This window comes from Sciurus carolinensis, chromosome 6 (genome assembly GCF_902686445.1).
Source record: "Sciurus carolinensis chromosome 6, mSciCar1.2, whole genome shotgun sequence".
Lineage (NCBI taxonomy): Eukaryota > Metazoa > Chordata > Mammalia > Rodentia > Sciuridae > Sciurus > Sciurus carolinensis.
In genome coordinates this window covers 29,872,156-29,884,385 of record NC_062218.1, presented here as the reverse complement: position 1 = coordinate 29,884,385, position 12,230 = coordinate 29,872,156, and the positions used below count along the sequence as shown (strand labels likewise).

Genomic DNA, 12,230 nt, shown 5'->3' with positions numbered 1-12,230 from the left:
AAGGGCAATTTTGAAATATGATCAACTTGGATTCAAATTTTACCAAATTCTTGACAGGATACACAAATATTCTGAGTCTCAGTTTCATCATGAGAGACCAAAAAGTACCTATCCAACAGTGTGGTTTATCAATCACAAATAGCATATATTAATACAAAACAATGTCAGGGAAATAGGAGGACTTTGATATTATAATCATTCATATTTTATGGTCCCTTATTAAGAAAATATGCTTTCATGACACTGACAGGCAGGGAAAAACACTCCCTGCATTGCCTTTTGGTTGGTCCTCTCTATACTCCTCTCCTACCTTTGGCATCGCAGAGGGAAGCTGGAGAACCTCATCCTCTGGTTAATGATTTTGTAAAAAGGGAGACAGTCTTCTGTGGGTCCTGCCTTTCATGAGACTGACTGAAGTCGGTGCAGGGAGGGTGGGCTGAAAGTATTTCCTGCTCATCTTGTTCCCCTGGTGAGCCCACTGAGAAGGGATGGGTTGTAAGCCCCATGTAGTAAATGCAATCAGGGTCCTAACTCTCACCAAATAAGGATGTCCCACTTTCTTCGAGGCTCTCAGAGAAAAGCACATGGCCTAAAGGATAGCATTTCCTTTAACCTCCAAGACAGGGCAGGTTTAGCAAATTCCTTTACAGAATATCAAGGCTCCCTTCTATCAAATGGGAGCTTTCAAATACCCAATGGTTTACATTGGGCATTTTTAATGCTTAAATAAAATACTTTATGAATAGTATCTATCTCCATTAGGGAAATAGGGAGTTAGTAAATACTCAACAAATTTTAATTCTCTTCTTTCTTAGAAGAGAACAGTTCAAGGTGAACATCATGTGGAGGTGAACAACATCAATGATATGCCACAGCTAAAGAATGGGGCAAGCCTGTGCAAAATAGGCTCTTCAGCTTACATATAAACATTCAAGAAAAGAATATGAAGAGGTTCTCTCATCACTAACTTTGGAGATAAATTCCCAAAGAACATGCCATATATTTAGGAAAGTAGACTTTGTACATTCATCAAGAAAAATAATTGACTTTGTATAAATCCATATCCTATCTATCACACTACTTCAACAGAGACCTTAACTTGCAGGATTTGGCTATAATGCTTGGCATTGAAAGGGATATTATAAAGAACAAATATTACTATAGCAGAAACCTAAAAAACTGTGTGTTTTTTGTTTGTTTACTTTTACTACTAGGAATTGAACCCAGGAGCACTTTACCATACAGCTACATCCCTAGCCCTTTTTATTTTTTGTCTCAGGACGAGGTTCTTCTTCCCAAACTCGTTCTATGAAGCCAATATCACCCTGATACCTAAACCAGACAGAGACACATCGAGGAAAGAAAATTTCAGACCAATATCCTTAATGAACATCGACGCAAAAATTCTCAACAAAATTTTAGCAAATCGCATACAAAAACATATTAAAAAGATAGTGCACCATGATCAAGTGGGTTTCATCCCAGGGATGCAAGGTTGGTTCAACATCAGGAAATCAATAAATGTAATTCACCATATCAACAGACTTAAAGTCAAGAATCACATGATTATTTCGATAGATGCAGAAAAAGCATTTGATAAAATACAGCACCCCTTCATGCTCAAAACACTAGAAAAAATAGGGATAGTGGGAACATTCCTTAACATTGTAAAGGCCATCTACGCTAAGCCCATGGCTAATATTATTCTAAATGGTGAAAAACTGAAAGCATTCTCCCTTAAAACTGGAACAAGGCAGGGATGCCCTCTTTCACCACTCCTATTCAATATCGTCCTTGAAACTCTAGCCAGAGCAATTAGACAGACCAAACAAATTAAAGGGATACGAATAGGAAAAGAAGAACTCAAACTATCCCTATTTGCTGATGATATGATGGTATACTTAGAGGAACCAGGAAATTCCACCAGAAAACTTTTAGATCTCATAAGTGAATTCAGTAAAGTAGCAGGATATAAGATCAATGCACATAAATCTAATGCATTTTTATACATAAGTGATGAATCTTCAGAAAGAGAAATTAGGAAAACTACCCCATTCACAATAGCATCGAAAAAAATAAAATACTTGGGAATCAATCTCACAAAAGAGTTGAAAGACCTCTACAATGAGAACTACAGAACACTAAGGAAAGAAATTAAAGAAAACCTCAGAAGATGGAAAGATCTCCCATGTTCTTGGATAGGAAGAATTAATATTGTCAAAATGGCCATACTACCAAAAGTGCTATACTGATTCAATGCAATTCCAATTAAAATCCCAATGATGTACCTTACAGAAATAGAGCAAGAAATTATGAAATTCATCTGGAAGAATAAAAAACCCAGAATATCTAAAGCAATCCTCAGTAGAAAGAGTGAAGCAGGGGGTATTGCAATACCAGATCTTCAACTCTACTACAAAGCAATAGTAACAAAAACGGCATGGTATTGGTACCAAAATAGAAACGTGGATCAATGGTACAGAATAGAGGACACGAACACAAACCCAAATAAATACAATTTTCTCATACTAGACAAAGGGGCCAAAAATATGCAATGGAGAAAAGATAGCCTCTTCAACAAATGGTGCTGGGAGAATTGGAAATCCATATGCAACCGAATGAAACTAAACCCATATCTCTCACCATGCACGAAACTAAACCCAAAATGGATTAAGGACCTTGGAATCAGACCAGAGACCATGCATCTTATAGAAGAAAAAGTAGGTCCAGAGCTTCAACATGTCGGCTTAGGACCAGACTTCCTCAACAGGACTCCCATAGCACAAGAAATAAAAGCAAGAATCAATAACTGGGATAGATTCAAACTAAAAAGCTTTCTCTCAGCAAAGGAAACTATCAGCAATGTGAAGAAAGAGCCTACAGAGTGGGAGAAAATCTTTGCCAATCATACTTCAGATAGAGCACTAATCTCCAGAATCTATAAAGAACTCAAAAAACTCTACACCAAGAATGCAAATAATCCAATCGACAAATGGGCTAAGGAAATGAATAGACACTTCACAGAAGAAGACCTACAAACAATCAACAAACATATGGAAAAATGTTCAACATCTCTAGTAATAAGAGAAATGCAAATCAAAACCACCCTAAGATTCCATCTCACCCCAATTAGAATGGCGATTACCAAGAATACAAGCAACAACAGGTGTTGGCGAGGATGTGGGGAGAAAGGTACACTCATACATTGCTGGTGGGGTTGCAAATTAGTGCAGCCACTCTGGAAAGCAGTGTGGAGACTCCTTAGAAAACTTGGAATGGAACCACCATTTGACCCAGCTATCCCACTCCTTGGCCTATACCCAAAGGACTTAAAATCAGCATATTACAGAGATACAGCCACATCAATGTTCACAGCTGCTCAGTTCACAATAGCCAGATTGTGGAACCAACCTAGATGTCCTTCAATTGATGAATGGATAAAGAAACTGTGGTATATATATACAATGGAATATTACTCAGCCATAAAGAATGATAAAATTATGGCATTTGCAGGCAAATGGATGAAACTGGAGAATATCATGCTAAGTGAGATAAGCCAATCTCAAAAAAACAAAGGATGAATGATATCGCTAATAAGTGGATGATGACACATAATGGGGTGTGGGAGGGGTTAGTGTTAGGGTTAGAGTTAGGGTTAGGGAGGGGGGCAAGAATGTAGGAAGGAAGGACTGTATAGAGGGAAAAGAGGGGTGGGAAGGGTGGGGGGGAAGGGAAAAAATAACAAAATGAATCAAACAGCATTACTCTATGTAAATTTATGATTACACAAATGGTATGCCTTTACGCCATGTACAAACAGAGAAACAACATGTATCCCATTTGTTTACAATAAAAAAAAAAAAGACGAGGTTCTTGCTAAGTTCCTGAGGCTGACCTCAAACTTGTGATCCTCCTGCCTCAGCCTCCTAAGTCACTGGGATTATGAGTGTGTAGCACTGTGCCTAGCTATAATATAGCATTCTAAGAGAATACAAGAAATCAGTTGTTTATCCTCAGTATAGTATTTAGCTAAATCTATAGTAGAGGTATAATTTTGTCTTACTAGTAATAATGACAGAGGTGAATCACCACTATCTGGTTGTATGGTTTCAGTTTTAGGTGTTCCCAAAAACTCAAGTGTGAGGTAATGCAAAACAGCTTAGAGGTGAAATGACTAGATTATCAAAACCTTCAACATACTCAGAGCATTAATCCTGCGATAGGGATTAGCTGGGTGGTAACTGTAGGCATGTAGAATGCAGCTGAAGGAGCTGAGTCATTGGGGCGTACCTTTGGGTATTTATTTTGTCGTGGTGAGGAAAGTCTCTCTTCTTCTTGGTGGCTATGTCTTGACCTGCTTTCCTCCACTACAATCTTCCACCATGATGTTCTGCCTTACCTCAAGTCCCAAGGAATGGAACTGGCTATCTACGGACTTGGGAACTCTGAAACCATAGCCCCCAATAAACTTCTCCTCCTTAAAATCATTCTTGTCAGGTCTATTAGTCACAAGCAGGGCAGAAATGGACTGAAACACTGCTTGAACAGTGAGAGGCCTTTGATGACCTGGTTGATGCCCAGGGATGGAACTTACCTCTGCAGTTGGGTAAGGAGGCCTTTTGTCTCTTTGCTTTTATTATGCTCACTTCCATATATAAAAATTTGAATCATGAGGCACTGTATGTGAAGTGAGAAACATAATAGGTTAAAGAGTCTAAGATAACAAGTATTTCAAATGCAGACTAAACTCAGAAGAGGACCAGTGGAACTGGAATGTCACAAGTTTAAATTTTGAATGCCTATATTGCATGTCATTGGTTCCCTACCAAGTAGGAAAAGGAGTACGGATTGAAGCCTCTTTAGTTACCTCCTATCACACTCATGCTGCATGCATACTCCAGTTTACTTCACTGTCCTCTACCAAATGTGGCTGCAGAAAACCAAAGTAACAGTCCTAAACTGAGAGCATCCCTACTTAAAACATGGCTACAGTAGTGGTTTACATCAGAATTTTCCATATAGCTATAACTAAATGGATAGAAATTAAATGAAATGAGAGTTATGCATGCATCCCAAAGCTGCCTTGTTTTCTCGTGTTGCATAACTTTTCTTTTAGGTAGTTTTCCACTTCAAATTTTATTGCTGAACTTTGTTTCTAGCCAACATGGAATGGTAGGGACCAGATTTACTCCATTACCTGAAGCAACCAAAAAAGAAAAAGTGGACAAAAATCCATGAATTTTAAAGATACCAGACATCAGGTAAAAAAAGATCATGATCCCGAAGAAAGGGAAAGCAAGTGTGGGTAACCCTCCGATTGTCCCAGATTACTGTTTTGACTGTGTCTAGACATAACACAGGGAAGGGGACCAAAGTGCACCAAACTCCCTGATAAAGCTGAGTCCCAGAAGACTTTTAGGAGATACTGCATAGAAAAGGAACCATAGGTATCTACAGTGGTTCCCCTTAAGTAGTAAGCAAAGGACTAACTGGAACATTCCTCAAAGATAGGGAAAAATCATCTGAAGGTACAGGAGTCCTGCCTGGCACTTATTTAGGACCAGGTTAGTGTCTGTACTTACCAGAAAAAACTGGAAAACCTCCTTGTTCATTAATCTTTGGATTGGATACCTAATAGGCTCTTGCCTTAGTAATAAGGGATCATTATTAGCCCTCGACTAAATTGTGCTCCAGTCCCATCTAACAAACCTTAAAATTAAATGCAAGATATGAAATGATCAGACTGTTTCCAAGTAATTTAATGGAAACAACTTCATTCTAGATAATGAAGTTCAAGAATACTTGATTGTAGTAATGGCTTCAGAGGCGTAGATAGATGTCAGAATTGATCAGATTGTACACTTTAAAGATGTGCAGTTTACTGTATGTCAATTAAAATTAACCCATCAAAAGATTATAACTTAATATTTGTCTTTTCTATACCTTCTTATTCCCACTCTACTACATTTAACTTTGACACCTTTTCTATGAAACCAAACTGCCCCAAAGAAAGTCAGCAAAAATATCACTAGAAAACACATGTGTGACTCTCTTTATTCTATAATCTGTCTGCCAAAAGGTCTCCTTAAAGCTTTTAAATTTGGGGCTCTTTCTCCCTTTCTTTTTAGTTTCAAGAGCAGTTTCCAAACCCCAAAACAGTACCTAAAAGAAAAAGGTGTTCTTTTTCTCTGAATCTTCAAATGAGTTTCCTTTTCTCCCGTTATTTGATTTTCTGTTTACATTAACCCAAAATGAGATAAAAATTTGTCCAGACCTGAGGTTAACCAATGAAATGTGTGAATTGCCTGTGACTCCACCCTCTGCTCACTTGAGTGTCAGTGGATCTTTACAGACTTCTCTGACTTTGGGCAAAGCTAGGTGTTATGTAGAGGCATCCCTATCTATCTTACCAAGGCTCTAGCCTTTGTTCTATCAGCATTTTAATTGGTTATACACCCTGAAAGGGAAGGGAAGGGATGGGAATGGATATACACACATATATACATACATCACTCTTCAGTTCTGCTGATAAGCCCAGGATAAAATGTAAAAAACACAGGCAAAATTCACCTTCCTTGGCTCACCTTCCTTAGCAGCTGAATTGCCTTTCTGAGCTCTCCATTGGCAAAGCAGATCCTGCCCAAGTTATAAAAAGTTTCTGCCACCTTTTTGCTACAGTCACCATAGCTAATGATCTGGGACTTCAGCGAAGCCTTCAGCAGTTTGTAAGCGTCCTAGGGAATAAAATTAAAAAAAAAAATCAACCTTGCAATTCAGAAAGAGCCTGCTAGTTCTGTGCCATGAACTCCATGAAGGAGACATTCTATCTCACAGTGACAAGACCCACCAAGACCAGTCAGTTATGATGTGTCACCTAAACAATTTGTACCTATGAGTTAAAGTTCTAAGCTCAAAACTAAAAGTAGTTAACTCATAGGTGTAATAGTATTTAATTTTCATGGCTATTCAATGTGATAAACTATTTTTACACTCATTTTACAGATGAAGGAATGAGGACTAATAAACGCTAATGAGGACTAATAAAAGGTTCTTGCCCAAGATCACATCAAACACCACACAGTCTGAATTCCAAACTCCACAGCACTCATTCTTTCCTTTTTTTCTTTAAAGAAATTTCAGACATTTAGATAAGTTAAAAAATAATAGGTTGAGTACTCATGAAATTTTCACCTAGATTCATAAATGATCACCATTTCTCCACATTTGCTTTATTGTGCTCTTTTTCTCTCAAATATACACAAACACATAAACACACACACAGGTGAATATATACATATACACATATTTTTGTTGAAAATAAGTTGTCATCAAGACACTTTCCCCATAAATACTTAAGCAATATCTTCCTAGAACATTCTCCTATTTAACTACAAGAACACTTATCATTCAATAAATTTTACATTGATACCATACTATTAGCTTAATATATACACTCCAGTGCAAATTTTCCAATTGTCCCAATAACTTTTTAAAATCTACTAATTAATCAAGAATCTTATATTGCATCTAGTTTTCATAATTCCCATAGTCTTCTGCAATTTTTATATTTTACAATACTGATATTTTTTAAAAATAGTTTTTAAAAATGGTTCCATAGTTTGGCTATTGTGAATTGAGCTGCTCTAAACATTGATGTGGCTGCGTCACTGTATTATGCTGATTTTAAGTCCTTTGGGTTTATGCTGAGGAGTGGGATAACTGGGTCAAATGGCGGTTCCATTCCAAGTTTTCTGAGAAATCTCCATAATTCTTTCCAGATTGGTGCGCCAATTTGCAGTCCCACCAGCAATGTTTAAGTGAACGTTTTTCCCCTCATCCTTGCCAACATTTATTGTTTACTTGTATTCTTGACAATTGCCAGTCTGACTGAAGTGAGATGGAATCTCAGTGTAGTTTTGATATGCATTTCTCTAATTGCTAGTGATGTTGAAAACTTTTTTTCATATATTTGTTGACTGGTAGTGTATCTTCTTCAATGAAGTGCCGGTTCAGTGCCTTTGCCCATTTATTGATTCAATTATTTGGTTTTTTTTGGTGTTAAGTGTTTTGAGTTCTTTGTGTATCCTGGAGAGTAATGTTCTATCTGAGGTGCAGGTGGTAAAGATTTTCTCCCATTCTATAGGCTCTCTGTTCACATTCTCGATCGTTTTCTTTGCTGTGAAGAAAAGCTTTAGCTTGATACCATCCCATTTATTGATACTTGATTTTACTTGTACTTTAGGAGTCTTACTGAGGAAGTCAGTTCCTAAGTCAACATGGTGAAGAGTTGGGCCTACTTTTTCTAGTAGGCAGAGTCTCTGGACTAATGCCTATGACCTTCATACACTTTATGTTGAGTTTTGTGCCAGGTGAGAGATAGAGATTCAATTTTATTCTACTATATGGACTTCCAGTTTTCCCAGCCATTAGCTGAAGAGGCTACCTTTCTTCTAATGCAGGTTTATGGTGCCTTTGTCTAGTATGAGATAACTATATTTATGTGGGTATGACTCTGTGTCTTCTATTCTGCTCTATTGTCTTCATGTCTATTTTTGTGCCAATACCATGCCATTTTGGTTACTATAGCTCTGTAGTATAATTTAAGTTCTGGTATTGTGATGCTTCCTGCTTCGCTTTTTTCACTGAGGATTGCTTTGGTTATTCTGGGCCTCTTATTTTTCCAAATGAATTTCATGACTGTTTTTTCTATTTCTATGAAGAATGTCATTGGAATTTTAGTTGGAATTGCATTAAATCTGTACACTGCTTTTAGTAGTATGGCCATTTAAAAAATATTAATTCTGTCTATGCAAGAACATAGGAGATCTTTCCATTTTCTGAGTTTCTGCTTCAATTTATTTCTTTAGAGTTCTATAGTTTTCATTTTAGAGGTATTTCACCTTTTTATTAGACTGATTCCCAAATATTTTGTTTTTGAGGCTCGTGTGACTGGGATACTTTTCCTGATTTCTCTTTCAGCTGACTCATCATTGGTGTTTAGGAATGCAACTGATTTATACGTGTTAATTTTATATCCTGCTACTTTGCTGATTTCATTTTTGAGTTCTAGATGCTTTCTGAAGGAGTTTTTTTGGGTCTACTAAATATAGAATCATATTGTTGACAAATAGGATAATTTGAGCTCTTCTTTTTCTATTCATATCCCTTTCTTTCTTTTGTCTAAGAGCTAGTATCACCTTGATAGCAAAACCTGACAAAGACACATCAAGGAAAAAACTTCAGATCAATATACCTGATGAACATTGATGCAAAAATTCTTAATAAACTCCTGGAACATCAGATACAAAATCATATTAAAAAGACAGTGCACCATGATCAATAGGGGTTCATTCCAGAGACACAAGGCTGGTTCAACATACAGAAATCAATAAATGTAATTCATCACGTCAATAGATTTAAAGACAAGAATCACACGATTATCTCAATAGATGCAGAAAAAGCATTTGACAAAATTCAGCATCTACTCATGCTCAGAACTCTAGAAAAACTAGGGAGACTAGGAACACACCTCAACATTGTAAAAACTATATATGCTAAGCCCAAGGCCAACATCATTCTAAATGGAGGAAAACTGAAAGTATTCCCTCTAAAAACTGGAACAAGAATGCCCTCTTTTACCACTCATATTCAACACAGTCCTTGAAACCCTAGCCAGAACAATTAGTGCTCTTAACTACTTAAAACACAACAAAGAATTCAGTATACCTTAGAAAACATTCATCATCTTGCTTGTATGTATTTGCCTTCCAATGTGCTTTCTTTAGAGAGGATAAAGAGGTTTAGTTTTCATTGCACCTTCAAGAATTATACATTGCACTGCCTATATTGTTTCTATTTTGGCATGTATAAATAGAATATTTCTTCAGAACTAAGTTGAAAGTGTAAGCATTATCCTCTATATGCTGAACGACTATTTTTAAAAAGCTTCAATTGTTGCTTTCCAGGAAACAGTCAATAATCTAGGAATCTCAGGGGTTTATAATCTTTGCATTTTTTCTTTTTAATTATCTATGTATTCTTAGAGTAAGAAAACATGCATTTATAATTTCATTCTTTTTTCAGCAAATATTTAACCTTTGTTAAATTTATTAAATTCTAAGTATTTCATTGTTTTTGATGCTATTGTAAGTGAGATTCTTTTCTTACTTCCTTTTCAGATTGTTTATTAGTGTATAAATATACATCTGGTTTTTGTATGTTTGTCTCAGACAACTTGGCTGAACTTCATTTCTAAAATTTGTGTGTGTGTGTGTGTGTGTGTGTGTGTAATCTTTAGGATTTTTTAAAAATATAACACTATATAATTCTGCAAACAAAAACTCTACTTTTTTCCTTTCCAATTTGAATGTTTTTTTGTTTCTTTTTCTTGTCTAATTACTTTGGCTAGTACTTTTAGTACAAAATTGAAAAGAAGTGGTAAAAGCGGATATCCTTATTTTGTTCCCAATTTTAGAGCAAAAGTTTTCACTTGTTCACCACTTAGTATGATATCAGCTGCAGGCCTTTCACATATGGCCTTTACTGAGAAAATTTCCATTTATTTCTAGTTTGTTGACTGATTTATCATAAAAAGTTAATGAATTTGTCAAAATTTTTTCTTCACTTTTGTGATGATCATATAATTTTTATCCTTTGTTAAGTTGGTGTATTACATTGACTGATTTTTGCATGTTAATCTTTATAACATCATCTTCTGATTTGCATGTATGTGGTCAAAGGAAAAAGTACATGCTCTCTTTTTGTTGTTGTTGTTATTTTGTTTTGTTGTGATAATGAGGATTAAACTCAGGGCATCATGCATGCTGGAAAATCTCTCTACCACCAAGTTATACCCTCAGTTCATTTTACTTTATTTTGAGGCAGCGTCTTTCTAAGTTGCTTGGGCTGGCCTCAAACCCATCGTCTTTCTGTCTCAGCCTTTCAATCACTGAGATTATAGGCATGAGCCACCATGCCCAGAGAACATTCAGTAGGTACCTCTCTTCTTTTCTCTTTGCATTTTTCATTTCAATGATTTCTGAAAGATAATGGTTCTAGCCAAATGGAGACTTTTTAAAAAATCATTGGTAACTTAAACCTCTATTTACCAAGGAAAAAACTATATTCCATGGGAACACAATTCCCAAACCATCTGACTTTCTATTTTGTTCCTTGAGAACAGGCATATAGCCATATATCAGGTTTGGAGGTGAGGGAAAGTGTTCCTTTAAAAAATATAAAATGTGCTATAACTATCAGCAATTAAATTAATTTATTATTGAGCACCTGCCAAGTTCTAGATACTTTCAGGCAATAGGTATACTGTAGTTAACAAGAGAAAATTTCCTACCCTTATGGAATTTGCTTTCTAGTGGTAAAGATGACTGCTCATAGTCCTGAATATGGTTTAGATTCAAGAGCCACGTTTTATGTTTTTGTTCAGGGGCTTGGTTTACTAGGAAGCATTTGATTAGAAGCAGAAGACCTTCAGGAATTGATACTGGCATTTTAACAAAAACAAGTCAAGACAGTCATCTCACCAGGACATAACAAATGCAATCTCTGCAATTCTGACAAAGGGCTTTCACATCTTTGAGAGTAAAATTAAATATGAGCTCAATCAATGGCACTGGTATCACATGATAATCTTCTGACTCAACAGAAAATATGACCACAAAAATTGCAAATTACAGTAAGATTTCTCTTTAACAAGCAACAGTTAAAATAGGAAAAAAATAAAATGTCATCATTTATTTAAAAATATTACAATGTGATAGAAGTTTTCTTCCTTCCTAGAAATAAATTCTTACTTTTCATATACCTGTAACCCTTTTAAATTTGACCATGTTAAATCTATCCATTTTCTCACTTGCCCAAGGAAGTATAAAATTGGTTTGGTCAGAGCAAAGTTACGTGGGATCTCATTACAGACAAAGGTATTCACTAAGGTTTTGCTATACTGAATACAAAAGCTCAGGTCATAAGTTTTCAAGCAATAGCTGAGGCTTATGGGATTTATAAATAAAAAGCCAGCAGTCCAAAGAATATTCTATAACCTTTTTAAATGTGAAAACAAAATTGTGGCTAATAAGAGCTGAGGTCAGACTGAGAGGGAAAATGAAAGAAAATGTTCGCAGCCATATCCAAAGGTTGAAGTCAATTATGACTTAAAATATTAAATTTATAAAGTTGGAGCTTATATATGTTCTGGATTTGAAGGACATTTTGTG

General features: G+C 36.0%; 1 protein-coding gene across 4 annotated transcripts in view; it reads right to left on the bottom strand.

The window, feature by feature from the left end:
• Ttc23l (tetratricopeptide repeat domain 23 like) overlaps positions 1-12,230 on the bottom strand; it is a 62,078-nt gene that overhangs the window by 9,773 nt on the left and 40,075 nt on the right. For all 4 annotated transcript variants that reach the window (XM_047556309.1, XM_047556307.1, XM_047556310.1 and 1 more), the window contains exons 10-11: positions 6,585-6,734; positions 4,595-4,677 (exon numbers count right to left, since the gene is read on the bottom strand). In XM_047556309.1, coding sequence (XP_047412265.1) covers positions 4,595-4,677; positions 6,585-6,734 — 233 coding nt within the window. The remainder of the gene's footprint in view (positions 1-4,594; positions 4,678-6,584; positions 6,735-12,230) is intronic.